Source organism: Parus major, chromosome 20 (assembly GCF_001522545.3).
Source record: "Parus major isolate Abel chromosome 20, Parus_major1.1, whole genome shotgun sequence".
Classification (NCBI taxonomy): Eukaryota; Metazoa; Chordata; class Aves; order Passeriformes; family Paridae; genus Parus; species Parus major.
The window spans coordinates 1,004,627-1,027,637 of record NC_031788.1 but is presented as its reverse complement, the minus strand read 5'-3'; the positions used below and the strand labels follow the sequence as shown (position 1 = coordinate 1,027,637).

Here is a 23,011-nt window from a genome sequence, read left to right as displayed (position 1 = left end):
GGGAAGGGAAGGGAAGGAAGGGAGGGGAGGGGAAGGGAAGGGAAGGGCGGCCGCGGGCAGGGGCTGACTGGGGCTGCTCCTGTCCCCCTGCAGGCACCCGAGCCGGAGCTGGGGGAGCAGTACGAGCCCGTCTGCGACTCTACCTACAGTGAGGCCGAGTCGGCGGCTGCGGAGGTGCTGGACCTGCCTCTGCCCAGCTACTTCCGATCCCGGAGCCACAGCTACCTCCGCGCTATCCAGGCAGGCTGCTCCCAGGAGGACGACACGGGCTCCGTCCGCTCCATCTCCCCGCCACCCACGGGCAGCCTCAGCGGCAGCAGGACCCTGCCCACCAACAGCAGTGAGTGCAGCAGCGGGCAGGGCATGGGACGCGAGGCCAGCGGGGCTGGGGGACAGGGGACACTGCTGTCACTGCCTGGGGGCTGTCGAGCATGCGAGGCGCCGGGCTCGGGTACCTGCATCCCCAGCCGTGATTTTTTGGGGGATGTGGGGGTTTGCTGTGTGCCCGAGAGCTGGATGTGGGTGCTGCAATGGCAGACGGGCTCTGGGTGCTGCATCAAGGGAGGTGTGACCAGCGGGTCAAGGCAGTAAATTCCCCCTGCTCTGCTCTGATTTCATGAGACCCCTCCTGCAGAGCTGCCTCCAGCTCTGGGGCCCTCTGCACTAGAAACACGTGGAGCTGCTGGAGCAACTCCAGAAGATGGCACAGAGATGCTCCAAGGGCTGGAGCCCCTCTGGAGACAGGCTGACAAGGTAGGAATGTTCAACCTGGAAAAGAGGAGGCTCCAGGAAGATCTTAGAGGTTAGTGAGATGCTTGCACGGGCTGCCCAAAGCAGTTGTGGTTGCCCCATCCCTGGAAGTGTTCAAAGCCAGGTTGGACAGGGCTTGTACTGGTCTAGTGGAAGATGTTCCTGTCCATGGCAGGGGTGGGACTGGATGAGTTTTAAGGTCCTTTCAACCCAAACCATTCTGTGACTCTGTGATGACACACAGAGAGGCCCCAGCATCCCTGGCTGTGGGGTACAAAAAGATCTTGCACTGAGTTTCAAGGCACCGACAATCCTCCCCAAGCCACAGAGGCCAGCATCCCTGTGCTGAGCCATGGCAGCATTTCCATGGTGCTCCAAGTCACTTGATCTGCATCACTTTACATCATTTTCTCCAAGGCAGCCTGTGTCCTTCCCAGCTCTGGCCAGCCCCAGTGCTCCAGATGGGGCTCAGGTGTAGCACAAGGTGTGAGAAGCTGAGAGCTCCCATCCTGGGGATAATTTTGGGAACTGTTAGCAGAGGTGATACTTTGGTGTTCCTGAACATGGTGGTGCCTGTACCTGGTGCAAGGCAGGTGCCAGAGCAGGCAGGAGGAATCCAGAATCTCTACAGGGATGTCTGGGAAGGCAGCATGTCCCATCCCCATGGGGATGCTGGGCTCAGGCCCAGCAGGACAGTGCCTGTCAGCACCAGCTCTGGCACCAAGGGGGGTTCAGAGCAGCCTCAGCTCATCTGCTGTGGGTAAAGCTGCCACAGCACTGAGGTGGGCTGTCAGTGGGAGACAGCACATCCCAGTTCTGGGCAGAGTGGGGAGCAGGGAAGAGGCACTGGCAGCCTTCCTGCCTGGCTCCAGGCCTTCCTCCCCAGATATACAGGCATGGCTGAGCATCTCTCTTCCATGGTCTGAGCTGCAGAGGCATCCCAGTCAAGGTCTATAGGACGAGGCAGGAACTGGAAGACATCCCCTGGGAGGGATGGGTTGTTTGCTCAGCCCTGTCCCTCCTTCCTGCCACCTTCTCTGCTCTGCTTCTGTCCCACACTCCTCCCACCTGGCTGCCCCACTCCCACCGCCCTCTCTTTGCTGGCTCAGCACTGCTGAGCTCGGTGTTGCCAGGTCCAGGCTGACACCAGGCAGCAGCAACAGGCACAGCACAGAGGTGGCTTCCAAATGCCAGGTGTCACCTCTCTCTGACATGACCCAGCACAGTTCTGCTGGTTCCCAGAGCATCCCCCAGCCCTTCACATTGGCTGCTGGAACTTGGAGAGGGAAGGGGTTTTGGTGGAGGGTTGGGGAGCAAGAGGAGCATCTGTGGTTGTGCATGCACAGGATGTGGGAGGCAGGAGACACATCTGGACAGCACTCACACCTCTAATCAGCTGTCTGGGCTCAGTTCCCCTGCAAACCATGGCATTATTTTGGTTGGAAAAGCCCTCTAGTATCATTGAGTCCAGCTGTTAACCCAGAGCACTGCCAAGGACACCACTAACCCATGTCCCCATGTGCCACATCCACAAGTTTATTGAACATTTCCCACCACTCCCTGGGCAGCCTGTGCAAGTGCCTGAGCACCCTTTCCATTAAGAGTTTTCCCTAATATCCAATCTAAACCTCCCTGGTGCAACTTGAGGCCATTTCCTCTCATCCTGCCACTTGTTACCTGGGCAAAGAGCCTGATCCCCACCTGGCTGCACCCTCCTGTCAGGGGGTTGGAGAGCTGAGCCCCTCAGCTGCTCCTGCTTCTCCAGCCCCTTCCCCAGCTCCATTCCCTTCCCTGGACATGCTCCAGCCCCTCATTGCCTTCCTTGTCACAAGGGGCCCATTAAAGAACACAACCCTTGAGATGCCTCAGCAGTGCCCAGCACAGGGGCACAGTCACTGCCCTGGTCCTGCAGCCACAGCACAGCTGGTACAGGCCAGGTGTCATTGGCCTCTTGCCCACTGGGCACACCTGGCTCTTGTTCAGCTGCTGTCAGCCAGCACCCCCAGGGCCTTTTCTGTACATCCCTGAGGCTCTGAGTGGCTGCTGGTGGAGGAGAGGGCCCTCCCAGGCAGCAGGTGGCAGCTTGGTGGCAGCAGCCTGGACACACGGGGTGGTTGCACTGCCACCTGCAGGTGTAATGGTCACTCATGGCCTCTGCTCCACGCAGGGCTCTGGATGACACCAGTGAGAGCCCTCACCCAGACACATCCCAGGGACACCTTTCTTCATCCAGCATCTGTGCACCAGCCCAGGGGGATGGGGAGCACCATGCTTTTGTCTGTGTAAGGGCACGTCCTAAAGAGGCACCAGCAGCAGCAGTTCTGGGGTAGAACACAAGCTTCTAGTTCCTTGGGGGCCATGTGGGGGTTGGATGCTAAAGCAGAGGGATTGAGGCACTGTCAGAGAGCAGGAGGAGGGGCAGCTGGCTCCATGCAGGGTGTGTGGGGAGCATGGGGGAGAGCCCTGACAGCTGTCACACCCCTGCCACGCCAGTTCCTCCCACTAATGCCTGTGTCACCGGCACATTACAGGGCAATTAGCTCCCATTTGACAGACAGCGAGACAGATGATGAGCTGCCCTTGATCAGCCTTAAACAAAGCTTTGTGCCTTGCACAGCCAGAGACTCAAAAGCCCCAGTGGAACCTATTCTTCTAATTGCCAGGCGTGCGGTGACAGCCGCGCCGGCTCTGGAGCACCACAAAGGGCTCCCCAGCCCCAGCTCCTGCTTGTTAGAGGCAGCTCTGGGAATTACTTGTTTAATAGACTGCTTGCAATGCAGAGTGGAATATTTGATGTCCAGGGGAAACAGGAAAGCAGAGGTAAACAAGCAAATACAGCGGGGAAAGCTCACACCAAGCCAGTTCTGCTCGAGCTCTTCCCAGTCCTCCTTGTGCCATCTGGTAACACCACCCTTGCTCAGAGCATCCTGCCCTGGGACTCAGCAGCCTGTTCCCAAAAAGCTCAGGTGTCCAGCTCCTTATCCTGTGTCCAGATCTCTTCCAGGGAGGCCAGGGCTGCACACACCTTGTGCCTGTCCATATACCAGAATTTTGCCAAGTCCAGGCCAGGCAGGAGAGAGACTCCCAAAGGTCGGGACAGAACAGCTGCCCTCCATCTCCCACCTGCTTCCTGTCTTCTTTGTATTGCTTTTGTTTCCCTGTTTATGACTAAATTAAATGGCTGTGCTGGGACCCTGCCCTGCCCCGGGAGAAGTCAGGTGCCAGCCCGGTCCCCTGGCACTGATGCTATTACAGGGCTGTGCTTAGGAGGAAGGACAAAGTGCCTGCACCCCTCGTTGTGCTGGCCCAGTCCCCAAGGGCTGGCTCACTGTGGGATGAGTTTCCACAGCTTCTGAGAAAGTCATGTGGCTTCTGGAAAAGTCGTGTATCTTCCTCCTCCTTCTCCTCCTCTGAGTGCCGTGATCTCAGGCTCTGTGTAGGTAGGTGATTGCTGTTGCACTCCTCTCGGCTGTCATGGCCTTCTCTCCTGTGTGGGGAAGCAGCAGCGATGGGAAGGCACAGGGAGCTCACACCAGGCCAGGAGCCATCGCTCAGCCAGGGGTGAAGCACCACTGTGGCCCCTTGCTAATCCCATTGGCCTGAGCTGACCCCAGACCGCCTTTAGGAAGGACTGTTATCATTCCCTTCAGATTTTCTCCTTTTTTTTGACCTAGATTTCACGTTCCAGAAATAGCTTTCTCTGACACACAAGCAGGAAAGGGATTAGAGGGAGTGTGTGTGTATGTGTGTATGTGTGTGTGTGTGCCAGGGAAAGATTTCTGTTGCATGCTCCATCAGTGTTCAGAGAGGAAAAAAGGGCACGTACACACGTTCTGTGATGTATTCGTGTGACTGTGGGACAAAAAGAAATTCATGGCAGCTGTTTCTGTCCACATTTGCTAGTTCATTTTTCACCTCTGATCTTTCCCTTGTTATTATGGAAACTCCACCACCGCCCTGTGCCCAGCAGCGCTCCCTTTTCCCGAGGAAGCCACAGCCCCGCTCTCGGCTCCACCCCCAAACCCAAACCATCCCTGTCTTTATGTGCCTGGTGCTCTTTGCTGCCAGGTTTCAGCGCTCCCACGGGCAGCAGCCAGGCTGTGAGCTCTGCCTGCAGCAGGCACGTGTCTGGCACACAAAACCAGCTGCAGTGGGTTTGAGCCCACAGAAATGCCCAGGTCCCCGGGAAGGGGGGAGCTGCAGCCACACTGGGATGCTGTGCTGGCACAGACAGACACGGGGGAGATGAGCATGGCTCCAAGGTCCTGGCCAAGCCTGCCTTCTCCCAGCAGGGACCATCTACAAAGGAGTGAAAACAAAGGCAGCTGCCAGCACTTCCCTTTGCTGATATGGTCAGAAAGACAAGTCCTCTTGCTGCTTGCTTTATCAGCTTTGATAGCAGGAAAGGGAGTTGGTGCTGGCCTTGTGGAAGAGGAGAAGCCAAAGCAGTAAGGGGTGCCTGAGCTCACTCAGAGCCTCTTGGAGGGCAGCACGGTGCTGTGCTCTGCCTGTGAGGAGAGCTGGCTGGAGGGCAATGTGCCAGGTACACAGACACCTGAGAGGCCAAGGGGCCTGCTGACATGCTGGCCATCCTTGTGACCAAGATGAGCAGAGCCACCCTGACACCAGACAGTCACAGGTGCCCCTTTCTGTCCCCTGTGTCGGTAATGCTCAGCCCCTCTGCAGCTCCCCATGGCCACAGGGCTCATGCCATCGCTGGGGCAGCCCCACAGCAACCAGCACAGCCCTGGCTGAGACAGACACACGTGTGCCAGGAGAGCAGGGCTGGGTGGGGTTGAGTGAGGCTCTGCGAATAGCCTGGAGCATTTTCAGGATGTCAGACAGTGCAGGCACATGAAGGTTTTTTTGTGTATGTCTTGGTTTGGGTTGCTTTTCTTCTCCTTCATGCTCTCCCATTATCTTTGCCATCTACTGAGCCATAACCTGGATATTTCTGAGGGTTCAGGAATAGATTGGCAGTTCAGGGCTACCTGGGAGACCCTGAACTGAAAACAAGTTTCCTTTTTCCCTTGGTAGGCATCACAGTGGGGAGATCCTAGGCTTGGGCTCCCAAGGCTCAGGGCTGACTGTGACCAAATCCTCCTTCAGCCCCATTGTGGTGCTGCTTTCAAGAACAGAAGCAGCAAATCCGCAGCGATTCGGTCGCTGAATGCCGAGGGCGGCGGCAACTCAGTCCTCCTGCGGAGCCGGCAGCACTTGAGCTCAGTGCTCTGTTTCCCACGGCGCTTTGATCGCTCCTTGCTGCAGACCAGCCCTTCTCCCAGTGCTGGGAGCCCAGCGAGCCATCAATAAATCACAGCATCGAGGAGTGATGGTAGCAGCGAGGGGCCGGGGCAGCACACGTTCCGCTGGCAGGGGCCACGCGGCAGCACCGCTGCTCTCACAGCCACGGCCCTGCCCACGCTGGGCTCTGAGCACCCGCTGCCCGTCCCGGTCACACACCGCACACAGTGACTCCGGCCTCGCAGAGCTGTCCCCAGCTCCTGTCCAGGGGAGCCTTCTGCTCAGCTCCGTGTGTCGGCGCAGGATCTGAGGGATGGAGGTGGATCCTCCTGCAGTAGCCTGGCTGTGCCCAGGGTGCAGACTCGGGTGGCTCTGCCCAGCAGGCTCTTCCCGCAGCCCGCACGCTGTGCCAGCCCTGCTCCCCTCCGCACCTGTGTCCTGCATCAGCCCTGCTCTGGCAGCCCCAGGGGAGGCACAAAGCACAGCCCCAACACACCGCCCGCACCCGCTGAGGCTCCGCTCCCTCTCCCCGTGCCCAGCGGGGCAGAACTTCAGCAAATCTGGGACCAGGGGAAAACACCCACAAGGGAAATCTCGTCCCACTTGTTCCTTTTCTGTGTATTTCCCTCTGCAGCGGAGGGTTCCTCTCGGCGGTGCTGCAGGAGGTGCGTGGCGGCAGCGCTGCGCTCCTGCACCCGCCGCCCACGGGGGTCCCACGGGGGTCCCCGGGGCAGGAGCGGGGGAAAACGCGACGGCTCCTTCAGCCAAACCCGCGTTTGCGCGTGGGTGGGAGCGCGGCCGCGCTGGGGAAGATGTCACCGCGGCTGCTGCGACAACGAGACAAAGCTCCCGCGTGGGGTGGGAGCGGCGCCCGCTTTGTTCAGCGGCGCTCGGCTCCCCCCGCGGCAGCTGCGGTGGGGCAGCGGCGGCCGCCGCCCGTGTCCCCTCTCGGCCGGGCCGGGGGTCCAGAGGGTCCGGCCGTGTCCGGCGGGGCGGAGGGACCCGCACGGCCGTGGGAGCGCGGCGGGGCGGGGCCCGGAGCGGTGCCGGTGCCCGAGCTCGGGGCGGTCCCGGTGCTCGGGGCGGGCCCGGGGCGGGGCGGCCGTTTAATGCGCGGCCCCGCCCGGGCGCGCGGCCGGAGCGGCGGGCGGGCGCGGTGAGTGCGGCGGCGGCTCCGCGCGTCTCCTCCCTTCTCCAGCGGCGGCCGCACCAGCAGCCGGAGCGGCCCCGGACTGCGAGCGGCCCCGCCGGCGGCTCGTCCTTCTCTTCCTCCCCTCCGCGGGACCCAGGCCGGGCCGAGCGCCCTCGCCCCGCGCCCCCCCCGTCTCTCCGGTCCCCTCCGCCCCTCTTTGTGTCTCCCATGGCTTTGTGTCTGGAGCTCCTCAGGCAATGTGAGTGACCGCGCGAGCGGGGGGCCGAGCCGGGCCCTGCATGGCTGCGGGCGGGGGTGCCGCCCCCTCCTTCCCTCCCTCGCTGCTGCCGCTGCTCCGCCGCTTGCCGGGCCCGCCGCCCCTTCCGCTTCCCACGCGCGTCCCGGGCCTCCGTGGGAGCGCCGGGGCCGCCCCGCTCGGCTCCGGGCTGGGCTGGGCTGGGCTGTGGGGGCCGCTCCATCCTCCTCCTCCCCCGCATGCCGCCTGCGCCGCGGGGAGCCGGGCCCGGGCGGGGTGGGCGCTGCCCCGGTGCCAGCCCCGCTGTTCGCGTCCCCCGGGGGCCGTGCGGGGTCAGGCCGGTGCCCGACCCGGGGCTTCGGGCCCTTAAGGAGTCCCTGGGTGCCGCAGGGAAGGAAGCGGCGCTTCGCTGAATGCGTTCCCCGCCGGGGGCACGGGCCCTTTCTTTGGAGAGGCGTTCGGATTCTTCCTCCCCTGGAGAAGAAAAGGGAATTGTCTGGGCGAGGCACGGAGCTGAAGGCTGACATTTCGCAGCGCAGCGAGCTGGCACCTCCCGGCCAGAGCTGGCTCTGAAAAGTCTCTTTTTTTAGCCTGGGAGAACAGGTCCTGGCTGAAGGTACCTGGTGTGGCAGCCCAGCCTCAAGCCGCCCGCCCTGTGCGGGAGCTGAGGCTGAATCCCTCGGGATTTAACCGCAGGTGCAGCCCGGCTTTGGTGTGCCTTGCAGGAGGGTGGGGATGCTACGGTTGGTTGTGAGCGGTCAGTAGATGTAGCTCTTCATTTCTACTCCAGTCTCGACTGAGAGGCTCAAAAAGGAGGATTGTTTGCAGGATACTGTTGGTAGGAGTAATATTACTTATTCTGCAAAGACCTTGACCCCAGGGTGTGCAGGAAATGTCTTTGAGATGGGAATGGAATTAGGACTTCTGAATCCTAGGCTGTAGCTTGTCACTTGGGGGTGGAAAAGAAGAAAAGGGAGGAAAAAAAAAACCCCACAGCATGTGGCATTGAATCCTAAAATAAATTCCAATCATGTGGGATGATAGCAAGCCAGATTGCCAAGTCGTGTAAGTTGGCAGACTTGACTCCATAGGGTCCAAATTACTTTGCTGGTAATTGCTCTTCCAACAGGCATTTGGTGCTATGAAGTTACATGTTCTTGAAGGAGTGGACAAAATTATAACTATTGATCAGATTCAGTCTGTTTGGCTTTCACATAAGTATTGATGTGTGTCTGTACCCAGATACCAAGTACCATCTACAGAATTTGTCTGTTGTTGGCAGGCATGGAAAACCTAAAAACTCATCTTTAAGGTGCAAATGCTGAACTGTCACGTGCTGTTTTTGCATCCAGCTCGCAATGTCCATCCCACTTCTGTCGTGGCAGTGTAACTTCGGGGTGCAGCTGAGGGCCCCAGGATCTGTAGTGTGCCTCTGGAAGTGCTGGAGTGTAACTGCTGTGCACTGTGCCAGCCTGGAAAGGACAAGGAGACCCTGGGCAGCAAAGGTGATAAAAGAAGAACTTGGTTTCTGTGAAATGTGGTTTGTCTGTAGAATCCAATGGGATCTGGTAAAGCACAGTGTGCTGGGAGCCCCAGGGGTCCCTGCGTGGAATGGAGCCGCTGTCCCAGCACACGTTGTCAGCTTGTTTTGCTCACAGCTCTGTGTGTCAGTCGTTGGGCACTCAGGTGCTTGATCTATGTGTGCAGTTAGGATTTGTGGACACTTTGACTGCTCAGCTGAAGGTTTTTCTGCTCCAGCCTGATGCATGGGAGACCTGCTGCTCCATGATTGCGTTCCTAGCTGTGCGGGCTGCCAGAGCAGGAGAACTTTAAAAGCTTTTAATGGATAACTAATGACAACCAGGCATTTACAAACAGCTGTGTGTCAGTTCTTGTCTCCTCTGTGGATTTTCTTGTTGTTTGAGCCCACACTGGGGTGGTCTGGAGTGAACTAGTCGCTGGACTGTGTGAAAGTCACCGTCACACTTTGATTTTTCTCATAACCCACTTCACACACACCTGCAGAGGGAAGCCTGCAGAGCCATGGTGCAGCAGGGCTTGGTTGTGGCTCTTCAGCTGATACTCTTGCTCTGTGCAACCTGCACAACAGCCTCAAATATTTTTTAATGGATTGAGGAGGCATAATTGGATTCAGAACAGTGCAAGTTACAGGGACATATGTGAGTTGGAAGGATTAAGGCTGTGCAGGCGGGTGCCCTTGTTCAAGAAAAATCCACTTTAATTTCTGCAGTGAAAAGTTGTCAGTGTGTTTTCTATCAGAGCAGATTTAAAAGAGAGGGGAGTGGTGCTAAGTATGATTGCTGTTTGCTGTGAAAGGCGATTAGAGTTCAGGCTGTCGGATAAAGTTCTGTGAGGGCTGGAGTTGGGAATGGTAAATTCAGGTCTCTCCAGAAGAGCTTGTGGAAAAACGAGTTTCTTTCCTTTCTCTCCTGGTTTCCCATCTGGAGAGAAGAAAAAGCGGGGTGCAGAATGACATCAGGGTTTGACATAAGCTGCCTTTAAACAGGCAAAAGTTAAACCATTTGGAGATGGGCCAGTTTAGGAGAGGAGAAAATATTTAGAAATTCTGTCCACATCAATTTGTCTTGCAGAATTAAGTAATTGCTGGCCCTTTGGTACAGATCAGTGCATTAAGTACAAACCCTCTGTCCTCTGGAGAAGCAAGAGGAGACAACAGCCCCACAGCTGAAGTCCTGAGCTTCACTTCTGCTCTGCCAGGGTCTGGCTGGTGAATGCAAAAGGCACCATTGCAAAAGCATTTGTGATTTTCACTGAAAACAGTGAGGTAAGTGCTCAGATCCGTCTGCCCACATGAGTCTGGTCTCTAATTAAATGGGCAGCATTAGGTAGGGCAGTCCCAGTGTTTACATAGTTCAATGTGGGCTGCTAGTCTGCTGTCACAGAAGGTGACAAGCATTGCTGGAGAAGTTAATGGTCCCCCAGGACTGGAGACTGCTCGATTTCCATAGAGGACAGGGCTGTGGGTTATGCACTGCCAGGTCTCTTCCCAAATTTCTGCACATCTAGGAAGACAGTTGTGTCCTGATTCTCTCCTCCTTCTCCCCTTGGTGCTGAGCTTAGTCTTGCAGTGTGAATTGCCAGTAAAAGCAGAGGGGCACATGCACCTACTGGGACGCAGGCAGGGTGCTTGATGCCTGCACAGGTGCTGCAGCATCACCTGAGCAGACAGTGCACACACAAACTGGGTTGTAGCCACTGCTCTGCAGGGTCTCAGGGTGGAGTTTGTCAGTTCCTCTGGGAACACCACAAACATGAAACCAGTCTCTGAGAGGACTCACCCGAGCCAGGCTGTAGCTTGGTGCATCAGACAGTAGTGCTCAAAAAGGAAACAGTGAATGTGCATAAGTTTTAAACCTTAGCACTAGTATTTACATCAAGGATGTGTTGACAGTCAATCTTGTGTATCCCATTTAGTGCTCTTCATTAAGACATCCAGGTTTCACTGCAGTGATCTTTTCTGAACTAGTTTCAAGAGATCAAAGCTTAAGCTGCTGTTTTGTCTCTGCAGTTTGAAGTTTGACCAAGAAACTTGAGTGGTGAATGTTTCAAAGGTAAATTCTTACCTGTGGTGCAGGTCTGTCAGAGCTGGAATTAAAGTGGAGATCAGAAGTTGCTTATGCCTTTCTGCTTATGCACTGTCACAGTGCAAGGTGATGTTTGATGAAAGCTATTTAAGAGTTCATAAAAGGGAATTTTTATTACAAGTTGTTTTCATAAGATTAGTCAAACTTCTAAGTATTATTTGTCTTGTTTTGTTTCTATTCTGGGAGTGGTTGAGATCTACCTGAACAGGGCCCAGCCAGGCATTTGCTGTGTGCAGGAGGGATCTCCAAGCCTTCCTAACTGGAGCGGGCATATCTACAGCTGCATTGAACTGGAAGTTAAAGTGTGGATGCTGCATCCCTCTTAGGCCTTACACATAATCCAGCTACGTGAAGGCCATCGTTGGGAGCCGTGTCTGTGCTTGGCTGCCAGCCTGGTCAGTGCTGCTGTGTGGAGAACAGCATGTGCAGGACAGGTCCTGGGCCAGCATGCTGTGGCAGGGCCCTCAGGTCACTGGAGTGGCTGTTTTGTTGGGAACCCTGCTTTCCCTTGGTTGAGCCCTGAGGCTTTTCAGTCCCTCAGGGTGCCCCAAATGTGCGGTCCCGAGTTACAACGTTTCAGTGCAGAACTGTTCCAGGCTTTGGGTGCACTCTGTTAACAGCTGCCAGTTCTGCCAGTCTGAGCTGCTGCTCCAGCTGCAGGCCCAGACTGGGAATTCTGGCTTCTCAGCACTGCTGCTCTGAGCGCTGCTGTAATGCCCAGCCTTGTACAGCCTGGGCTGGAACTTTACAGGGAGAAGGTGGCTTTAGGGAGATGTGGAATGGAGCTGGAGAGCTTCTCCCAGTGCCTGAACCGGTGTTTAGTCTGATACCTTGTACAGGATGTTGGAGAGTGCCTGCACCTCCTGAGCACCTGGTTCTGGACAAAGCAGCTACTTTATTTCCAAAGTATTGGGTTTCAGCGATGCTTAGGTTTGCAGTGTGCCAAGTGCCAGGCCTTGAGTGGGGAATCCTGGATGCTGGGAAGCAGAGCCCTGCTCACAGGCTGCCTGTTGCCTTGGCCACACTGCTGCTGGCCTTTGTGCTTGGCACAGGTTCAGTGGCAGCGTTGCTGTCACCCTGCAATCTCCTCGCCACTACCAGCGGTGTGGTGCCACACATTAACTTTTATCACTGCTCCATTGAGGGCCCTGCTGGAGATGAGTGCTGCAGAGCACCCGGGTGCTGAGGGGATGCTGCCAGAGTAGCCCTCCAAGCCCTGCTCCCTCCCAGGAGTTGTTCTCATACAAGTCAAACACTGAACCAGGCTGACTGAGGGAATCAGGGCTTTGAAGGCAGACAAAAGGTCTGGATGGAGCTGTGGCTGCTCTCGCTGTCCCCGGGTGGCTGCTGCTGTGAATGCCGCTCCTTGTCAGCTGTCACAGTCGTGTGAGGGTTTGGTGAACATGCAGCTCTGACAGTCACGTTCCCTCAGACCCACCAGGGCCCTGTGTGGGCCAGAAGGATCCCTGCGTTTTGGGTGTTCATCTGTGTGATGCTTTAATTCCTGTTTGCTGTGCCTCAGGACTGATAAAATGTGCAGGGTTAAGGGATAAAAGGGAGAATGTCTTGAGTGGCATCCTCACGGCAGAAGGGCAGGGTCTGAGGACCAGCCTCTGCTCCCAGGCAACCAGCAACAGGATGAGAGGACAATGTCCTTAAGCTGTTTAGGTTGGACATTAGGAAGAATTTCTTCATGGAAAGGGTGGTCAGGCATTGGAAGGGTGATGATGGAGTCACCTTCCATGAAGGTGTCCAAGGAAGGACTGGACGTGGCATTCAGTGCTCTGGGCCAGTAACAAGGCGAGGATCGGTCCCAGATTGGACTCGGTGGTCTCAGAGGTGTTTTCCAGCCAAAGTGATTCAGTGATTCTGTAGCAGCAGGAGCTGTCTGGGCCCCGGTAGCCCGGGGCTGGAGCTGGGAGATGCCCAGTGCTTGCTTGCTTGCCAGACGTGCTCAGAGTGGATTTCCCACGGCTGCACACACGGGACAGGGAGTGTGCTGCTCCGGGGGTCGCAGCGGGAGCCGGCGGGGCGACCCCGGCCGCTGCAGGGTCCTGGTGTTGGGGCGGGCTCCGCTCGGCCCCGGCCGGTGCTGGGTCCCGGTCCCGGTGCTGGGTCCCGGTGCGGGGGCGGGCTCCGCTCGGCCCCGGCTGCTGCAGGGTCCCGGGGCCGGGTCCCGCCCCGCTCGGCCCCGGGCGCTGTCTCCCGGCCGGGCTCGCTTTGCGGCCGCCGCGCTTTGCAGCAGGGCCGTCGGGCGAGGTGAGCGCCGGCCGGGCCGGGCCGGGCCGCTCCTGCCGGGGCCCGGAGAGCCGCACAGCGCCCGGGGAGCCCCACAGCGCCCGGGGAGCTGCCGGGGGTGCCGGGGCCCGGAGAGCCCCACAGCGCCCGGGGAGCCCCACAGCGCCCGGGGAGCTGCCGGGGCCGGGCCCGGCCGGCGGGTGCTGGGTGAGCTCCGGCTCCCGCTCCGAGAGCGCCCTGTGCTCTGTCAGTGTGCAGGGACACAGCCCCGGCCTGTCACCCCCGTTGTCCAGGGAAGAGAATGGAGCACCTGGAGCAAAGGAGGCTCAGGGGCACCTTCGGGCTCTGCACAAGTCCCTGACAGGAGGGGCAGCCGGGGCGGGTCTGACTCTGCTCCCAGGGAACAGGAGGAGAGAGGGCTCAGTCTTCAGCTGCACCAGGGGAAGTTCAGGTTGGACATTAGGAGGAATTTCTTTACAGAAAGGATAGTCAAGCACTGGAATGGGCTGCCCAGGGCAGTGGTGAAGTCACTGTCCCTGGAGGTGTTTTAAGAAAGGACCGAACATGGCCTCAGCTGTGATTTTGTTGACAAGGTCACAGATCAGACTCAGAGGTCTTTTCCAGCCTAATTGAATCTGTGACAATAGTGCTGTCCAAAGGGGATAGACACACTGCCTGTCCTTTCCCCTGTCTGGGCTGTGCTGGGTCCCAGAGATAGCAGTGCTCGGCTGGCACCATCCTGCAGTGCCCAGCACACGTGGGTTGGATGCCCTGAGCTTGCTGTGGCACAGCAAAGCAGAGTCCAGGCTAACGAGGCCCCAAATGGAGCAGAACCAGGCCAGCCATCGCTGCTGGTGGCAGCAGGAACTTTGAAGCACTGTCTGCTTTCTCCTGGCAGTGCTATTTGTGCACTTACCTTTGATTTATACTTTTTTTCAATGGCTCTGAATATCTTGGGTGTTGGGGGAGGCAGCTCTAAAAATAACTTTAGAGGCTGGATATTTCCAAAGCTGTTATTTCTGCCTCTGCCTGTTTCTTTCCCTTCTGTAGCTAATGGCTTTTTCTACTGCTGCAAGGCCTGGTTTGCACAGAAAATCATGTTTTCTGCTCTGTGCTCGTTCTTGCTCTGTTAGCAAACATGCTCTGGGTGTGGGTGATGGTGTGTGTGCAGGCAGCAGGTGCATGTGATTGCAGATCTGGGTGAATGAGCTGCTAAAGCAGGAACACAGAGTCCAGAATGTACTAAAAAATCAACACAAGCCTTTTGAAGGGTCAGTCTTCACCATCTGGAAACTGGAGCCACTCAGGTGCATCTGTGCAGAAGCTGTGTGCCAAAAGGTGTCTCCTCTTTGAATTAACTGTGTTCAGAGGTGATAGTGGCTTGAGCAAGTCCCATTGTCCCATTTCTCAGGCGTGTGCCACAGGATGGCCCATTTTAAATGGTGGATCCCAGCAAGAACCCCACTCACTGTTAGTGCCTCACCTCAAGTTCTGCTGCTGCATGTGAAATAACCTCACCTGACAGATGCTGGGGCTGGTACAAGGGTTGTGTACAAAGACTCTCACTTGAATGGATTATGACTGAAAAATGCTTCTGCAGAGATTGTTGAGGGCACCTGTTAAATCTAATTTATCCTAATTCTTATGGTGTGATGCTTTTCAGCATCATTTTTTTTCTAAGGTGACTCAGGCTTTGGGCAGCTGTGCCTCTTATCACAGAGCAGCTGCCAAGCAGATTGCTGCCCACTCCACATGCCCTGAGTGTGCCAGTACCATGGACCTGTGTGCTCTGCCTGCCCTGCCAGCACTGAATGCCTTGTTTTCCCATGGAATTGCAGGAGAGGAACACAAGAGCTCCCAGGAGCTGTGAGAATCAGTGCTACATGTGGAGGTTTAACCTTCAGTGTGTGCAAAGTTGCTATGCTCCAGTGGCTGTGTTGGGTGCTGCTTTCCTTGCTCCAGGTGCCCTGACTTTGTGCTGTGCCTCACACCTTCAAGCTTCCTTCCTTGGGAAGTTTGTGCTCAGCTTGTTCCTGCCTGCTGCAGCTTTTGGGTTTGATAGAGAAAAGTACGGTGAGTCTGCAGCATGTCAGTGGTATTTAATGGGCTGAATGTATGGCCAGAGTGGAGGTGCCTCAGGCTGACAGCCTGACCGTGGAACACTCCAAGCAGCTGCTCTCCCTGGGGAATTTCTAGAGCTGTGTGTTGCTTCTGGCCACTCTGGAGCAGTACAGCAGCTGCCTCATCTCTGACACTGCAGCAAGTGCTTCCTGATGAACCTGCACCATGGGATGGGGAGTGCAGGTCAGCTGGAGTCAGATTTGGCCCTGTCATCGTGCTGCTGTACTGCTCCTGTGTGTCTCTCATTTGGAGGTTGAAAACAAAACAGCGTAGATATTCAGAGGGTCCAGATATTGTTCATACCACCCATTCCAAACCCTGAGTGTTCTTCATCCCTGGAGGTGGAGCCTCAGCTGGTGTGAGTCACTGTGGATTGGCAGCCTGGGGTTGGTTTCTTTTGTGTGTGCCCCCACACGTGTGTGTGCTAATTGTGGCAGCCTGAAAGGCACCTCATCCTGGGGGCTCTGCTTGAGCTCAAGGGCTGAGCAGCCTTGTAAGATGTGAGCAGGCTCCAGTGGAGAGGAGAGCTCCACATGAGGGGACATGAAAAGTGACCTCTCAGATCCAGGCTGTGCTCAGCATTCTGTGGAACTGGGAACACAGCTAGTGATATCATGGGTTTTCCAGTCTAGAAAAGATTTTATATATATATATATGGTTTGGGGTTCACCTAGCAAGCTAAAAGCAAGCTCTTTATTGTTACAACCATGTCTTTTTTATAATGGCATCTCTTATTTCTGCTAATTACTGTGGTTCCAGCCACAAAAGACCTTTGTTGTTCTAATTGGCCTCCTCCTGTTTCAATTCAGTTGTGTTGCTGTGTCACCATGGAGACAGTCATGATGTCCCGAGATGTGGCATCGCTGAAAAGTGGCTGGGGGGCAGTTACTCGTGTTCCCCCTCTCCCCATCCACCCCAGTAATCAATAGCTCAGCAGAAAGCACAACAGCTCAATAGACTTCAGGGAAGATAAGGAGCTTTGAAATGAGCCTGAATTACAGCTGTGATTTTAAGGCTGTCACCAGAGTGGTGGTGGCAGAAAAGATCTCATATACCCTTCCTCTCAAAACTGCCTCCATCTCCTCATGTGTTGAGCACGTTTAAATTAGTGCCAGGAAGCCCCAAATGTCCAGCAGTTGCTGTGCTGCTGCACTTGGGCCCTGTTGGCAAACGTTTGTGGTGCTAAAAACCCAGGCTTGGTGCTGGAGGACAGCTACACCGAGCTTTGACAGCTCTGACATCAGTCAGAAAAGCTGGTGTTTCACCAGGGTGTGAGAAGAGCTTTTCTGGGGCCTCCTGCCTTCCCAGCCCTCCTGAGGCAGCTGTTTCCTCTGTGGAGCTGGGTGATGAGAGCAGGAGAGCCAACACGGTCTGTGTGAGCTCAGCACAGGCAGGGATGGAGCAGAGAATATCTCATGGCTTAATTCTCCTCTGCCAAAATGATGGGAACTTCTGTTTCCTGAAATAATGATTTGTCACCAGAACACACTGTGAGGATGTATTCTGCCCTGTACAGTGTTTGCTGTGCATTTGTCTTGTTTTAATTTTTTGTAAGTTTAGTTGAGAGCATGGCACAGTGTACTCAGTCCTCTGCCTTGAGTTGTAATAGCCTACTCAAACATTAACCAACCTCCTCCTGATTAATGGGAGGCAGGGTGGTGTCAGTGCCTGGCCTGGCAAGCAGGGAGTTGATGCTTTCCAGTTATTTCTTGTTTTATGATCGAGGGCTTTGTCATACCCATCACAGAAGCTCGTTACTTGTTCTGTTTGTAATGTTTGGTATTGGGGGATGGACATGCAGAGTTCCCCTGTTTGTGGGGTGTCTCTGGGTGAGATTGGGGTTCTCTCCTTGTGCTGTGTGCTGGTCCCTCTGCTCAGCAGGGATTTGTGATGGCACCTGCACAGTTTGGCTGGGGCTGCTCCAAGTTATCATCTCTAAGGGTTGACACTTCCTTGGCAAGTACATCAGCTCCCTTGAGTTTTGCTTGCTTTAAGCAGCCTTGTATTCAAGCAAAAAGGACAAAACTTTGTGTAATGTGGAAGCTCAAACAAGTTGACTTTGAGTGTGAGAGAAATATTTGGCTGTTTTCCTGAAAAGATCAAAACTGTTTTCCAGCAGTTCTGCTGACTCATCTTTTTTTTTTTTTCCCCCTAATTTTTCTTCTGGATTGCTGGGTCTTCAGGATTAAAGGCTACAGTAGCTCATAGCATGAAGACAAATGGTTTTTTTCACCTTGTCTGTTCCCTTGAAACATTTGATACATGTCCTGTTTAGAGGAAAGGTGACAGGCCAATTGAATTTGAATCATGTTAATTTATAATGCTGTTGTTTTTAATGTAGCTGCTGTCTGGCTAAAGATGCTAAAATCTGCTTTTTAACCAGCATTAAAAAAAGAGGGTAGTACATATTTTCATTCCCTCGTGACACTGGTCATACCTGTCCTGGTGGCCATTCCAAGGCTACTTGACTTGGCTTCCAGCACTCTGGTTCCTGCAGAGGAGAAAATAACTGCATGAGGGTCTGGGATTGACATTGTTCATGGCTGCAGTGGGCAGACAGAGGCTGCTCAGGAAAGGAGGTAAAAGCTCACCTACGATCTGTGCATGTTTTGTAAGTTTAGCTATACTGTAACATGTGTTAACAGTGTCTGTAGAGAACTACATCCATGGGAAGGGTGAACTGAGGTTTCCCTTCATGGAGCAAAACAAGTAATTCCCAAGTATTTGGAGATTTCCATTAAAGGCTATGAATAGGTTGCTTCCTGGAAGGAAACTAGTCCTTCTGTCCTTACTCATAGGCTTGTCTAAACAGTTAACTTCATCAAATTCCTTTATTACATGAGCACATCACTGTAAAATGGTTTGTTCTCTCAGAATAAGACCGTGTGGAGTTCCTTATCCCCCAGATTTGAGCCCTAGAGGATTAATGTTACCTGCTCCCCCTTGCAGGGCTGCCCAGACCCCCTGGGCTGCAGTGCAAGTGTTTTACCCTTGCAGATGCCTTGGGTGCCATCCTTTCCCCTGTGCCAAACCCATCCCTCAGGACCTGCAGGATCCTCAAACCCCTCAGGTGAGCTCAGCTGGCCTCTGAGAAAGAAAGAAAACCTGAGGTGCCAACCAAGGAAGGCTGAGTGCTTGAGGATGGGGACAGGAACAAAACCTAATATTCTGCAAATTAATGTGGTGTTCTGCTGAGTTTTCTGAACTTCAAACCTGTACTCAAACAAATTTTAGAAGATGTCCTTGTAGAAGATGGTTACCTACAGGGTGGTAAGCAGTGTCCTGACTTAAAAGGGAAGAGTGAGTGGACACTGACAATTTTTACAGAATAACTGCAAAAATTTGCAAGATACAGGGAAATTTTGTTCTTGCCTGAAAGATAAATTAGTGAAAATTGCTACAAGTCTCTCTGGGCATCTTCCCAGCACTGAAGTTTCCACCATTCTTGCAGCAGGAGCTGCTTCAGGGTTGTGACACCGAGTGCTTGTTCAGATTTCAAGTCAACAGATTGCTTGTCTCCAGGTCCTGGCTTGCAGCAGGCATCAAATTGTTGTGTGTGATCTCTGATAAGGGCTGTGAAACCAGAGCTGCCTGATCCTGTTGCAGCCATGGCTTTGTGTACTCAATATACAGGTGATGGCTCCTGCAAGCATCACCCAGAGATGGAGGTTAATGAATATGGCTTGTGCTCAAAGCAAACACAAGGAGAGGCTGCAGAGCTGGCAGATGAGCAGAAAAGTGAAGTTACTGAATGTGTGGAAGCCTCAGGTTCCCATCTGGGCAAGCTGCCACACAAAGCAGGACTTTTCCCTTGGTGTCTATTTGCCTCTTGGTAACTGGTCAGTGCGTGGCAAAAGACAAGAGAGTCCTTCCTGCTGCTTTGGAGAGAAATGCATTTGCTCTTTGTATTGCCTGTGCTTTTCTAAGCACTCAGCAGAAGGAAGATACCTCAGTGAGCCAAGGTACCTGTGCCTGAGCTCTTCATACTCACTGAACTCTGTGTACTGATGTGGGGCAAGCACAGAGTGGGCAAGGGTGGCACTTGGTTGTTTTCAGTCTTAAAGATCTCCTTGTCCAGCCAGTGACAAACTTCAGGGCTGTGAATCACTTGTGTCTCAGAAATATTTGCATGTTTTAGGCAGATTTGCTGCACTGTGTGTTGTGCAATTCTGTGAGAAACTTTGGAGCTTGGAGGGAAGCACAGCTGGCAGTGCTGTCAGACACCTCAGTGCTCCTGGTGCTGAAAGCTGACCTGACAGTTTAACTCTTCAGGCTGACTGGTGCTTAATCCTCTTGGCAGGATTGCCAGACACTTGGGAATGGCTGGGAACGCCTGCACACCTGGCCACAGAGGCAGGGCAGCCTGGGCTAGTGGAAGGTGTCCCTGCCTGTGGCCCAGGGTGGGACTGGGTGATCTCTAAGGTCCCTTCCAGCCCAGATCTTTCTGGGATTCTGAGTTACCTCCAGAGGCCATAACCTATGCTTAAGCCCATGCCCAGGTTTTCCAAGTCATTTGAGTTTTTTCTGGAGAGGGAATGTATTCACAAGGAGGCTGGTCTGCACTGGTTTGGGAATACCTGTGTGTGCCATGGGCACAGCTGAGCTCACCTATTCTGCATGTTCTCTCTGTGCACTTGGCTTCAGGTTACCAACAGATTTCCTTATCTGAGGGGTGGTGGCTGCTGCTCAGTTGGTCTCTTGTGCTGAGGTTCTGTGAGCCATCCATCTGTACCACAGCTGATTCCTGCCAGATCTGGCCCTGCTCTTGGAGCGTGGTGCCTTCATTTGGAGCTGCCCTTGTGTAACACATCGAGGTCCAGTGCACAGGCTCCAAAGGCTGCCAGTGGAGTTCTCTTGCTGGGAAGCACTGACTGCAGTTCTGAACTCTTGGTTGCTGTTTTCCTCCATCTCTAAGTGGTGAAGGTCAGAGTTGGGGTTTTCAAATGCTACAGTCAGAAATGTAGGAAGGAAATTGTCCAGCAGGGAGCTGCTGAAGGGGAGCTCTGCATGTTCTGAAGTGGAACTTGTGCCTATGGAAACTCTGGTTTCTGCACCGTTTCTGCATGTTCCAGTAACTAAAAACTGAAGGTAGAACTCCTTTTGACCCTTGCAGGTGAGATTTATGAATAAATGTCTTAGCTTTATGGTAAACTCTCACAGATAAGCAGGTGAATTTCTTTAATAAGGAGTTTCTGACTGGGAGGTCTGGTTTTTCTAGTATTGATAAAGTAGAGGGCTTGATACATCTGAAATCCTACCTGGTATCCTGTTAGGCACCAAGGCATGAAAATCTGGGCCCATGTTCTTAAACATATGGGAAATAACTCTTCAATTGGTGTGATTCCAGCTCTGCACCTGCTCCTCAGAGCGCAGCTGCTTTGTGAGGTGTGCTGGTGTTGTGGTTGTGTTTCTGGTCTTGAGGGGTGGCAAGTGCTTGTTGCTCACCTTGGTGGGCTGCACAGAGATCCCCACAGTGCTCACTGGCAGGAAGGGGGACAGGGATGGGTCATTTTAATGTAGGGAAACCTACACTTAGTAGTGGTTTGGGAATTTTTGAAGTGTGCTCTCTCTCCAGTTTCAGGCTGCACCTTCTGGTTTGCTTGGTTTATCTTCTTGTTCCTTGGTATCTTCAGGGAGACAACAGCTCAATATCTGTCTGTCCAGGGGCTGCACACTCCAAATGCCAGTGGGACATGGCAGGACAAAGTCTGACTGAAACCTGCCACAGCCAGACTGAGAACTTTCACACTGCAGAAGCAATTATTATTCCATGGCATTGCTCTTTGCACTTTATTGCTCTTACACCTAACAGTAACTAAGGATTGTTCTGATCCTTGCAGGGAATATACATTGTATGTGGGAAATCTAAATGTCAAATAACTTGAGGGTTTTGAAACTCCTGACATCTGGTGTGTGAGAACCAAAGCCTAAAGCACAGTTTGGTCTGGCAGGGGCTGCTGAATTAACAAAGCAGTTCTCTGCTTAGATTCCTGAGAGCATAATTCCTCTGGTAACAGCCTGGATAAGGAACTGCAGGATCATTTGCTCATGGGAGCTCATCCCTGGCTCTAGGAAGTGCTGTTGTGCCTTCCTCTGTGTTCAGAATGCTGCATGTATGGTCTGTACCTCTGGGGTACAGGCATCCTGGGATGGAACTGAAGGAAGAAAAGGCAGCCTGCTAAGGCAAGGCTTCCAGCAATCATGTGAATTCATACCCTGTTAAAATTTCCCCTAAATCATGTTCATACTATAAAATCACAGCAGAAGGTAGCAAAGACAAAGCTCAGACTGAAGTCCATAAGGCAAATTGCAGGGTGATTTTTGTTTAGAGGGGGGTACTCGGCCTCCCAGTCCACACTGACCACTCACTGAAATGCTGTGTGCACATCTGTGCCTGCAGAACTGGTGTGCACTGCTGCTCCTGTGGAAAATTTACCAGTTTAGCCAAAACTCCTGGTATAGTTGTATCAAGATGTTTCCTACAGTGCTGCCATAGCACTGAACTCTGTCCCTGAATTCTGAGCAGGGAGCGCTTCTGAAACACTGAATACTCCTGGGAGAGACCCTGTTGTGGAGGGCAGGGGTCCTGCCAGACAGCAGCCTGGGAGGGTGTGCTGGGTTTGGGATGTTATCCTGGCTTTCAGGACAGCTGGTACTTAACCTAACACACTGCTAATATTTGTATTGTGAATTGGAACATGCTCAGGTTCCAGACCTAGAGAATCCAAAAGTTACCTGGATCTTCTGTCCTGCATGAGTGGAATGTTAACAGAGCTCTACCTGAGCCCCCCAGCTCCCCACAGTGGGGTGGGGGCTGTGTGACCCCTGGGCATGGGCAGGGGCTGCTCAGCACTGAGGGGCTCAGGTGAAGGTGGGAGGAAAAGGGCCCTGGCTCTGCTGTTCCCAGCTCTGAGCTCTGCTGCTGTCCCTCAGCCCTGTAGCTGTGACATTCACGTGGCAGTGCAGAGATCAAGCACAGTTTTGTGTTCTGTATCGTGCCACCTTAATCCTGGGCTACTCTTCCCATTTTTCCTTTGAGCTCAGCAGTTGTGACTGCTGTCCTTTGTGCAGGGATCCCATCCCAGGAGTACTGGCTGTGTGACCTTGTGCAGAACACCTGTGTTGTTCCGTGGTGCTGGGAGCTGCCAGGGCAGACACATCCTCCTGCAGACTGTGTGTCCCTGGGAGGTGACTGACTCACTGCTGTCACACCCTCTCCCCATGGATAAGGCATTCCTGCTACAGGGAGAGTGAGACCCAGCTTCCACCAGGCTCTAGAGCAGCTGAGTCAGATGTCTTGTCAATTAATGTAATTAGCAATTAGCTGAGGTAATACCTCCTGTAACTGTCTTTGTGGTTGTGTCTGTAAGTGGCCAGAGTAGGAGGGGACAGTCCTGTGGTACCCAAGGGAGGTGGCACCTCACAGATCTCCCAGGTGTATTGCAGCAAAGTTGCTGACATTGCAATCCATGGAGATTTCCTGATGGAGATGATGCAAATTGCTGTGAGCTTGCAGTGAAATAACCCTGCAAGTGCTCTGCTGCTCCCTCCAAGCCTACTCACATCCGTGTTCCCACAATTAGATAACTGGCCACGCATCTGTTTACAAAGCAGTATCCAAAATAAAGTGTTGCTGTTCTGTTT

General features: G+C 54.1%; 1 protein-coding gene across 8 annotated transcripts in view; it reads left to right on the top strand.

Moving 5' to 3' along the window:
* DLGAP4 (DLG associated protein 4) overlaps positions 1-23,011 on the top strand; it is a 127,635-nt gene that overhangs the window by 80,872 nt on the left and 23,752 nt on the right. For 6 of the 8 annotated variants that reach the window (XM_015647434.2, XM_015647436.2, XM_015647435.2 and 3 more), the window contains one exon: positions 94-340. In XM_015647434.2, coding sequence (XP_015502920.1) covers positions 94-340 — 247 coding nt within the window. Of the gene's footprint in view, positions 1-93; positions 341-7,134; positions 7,386-23,011 lie in introns of those variants that run through there. The other 2 variants (XM_015647437.2, XM_015647438.3) reach the window with 2 other exon arrangements.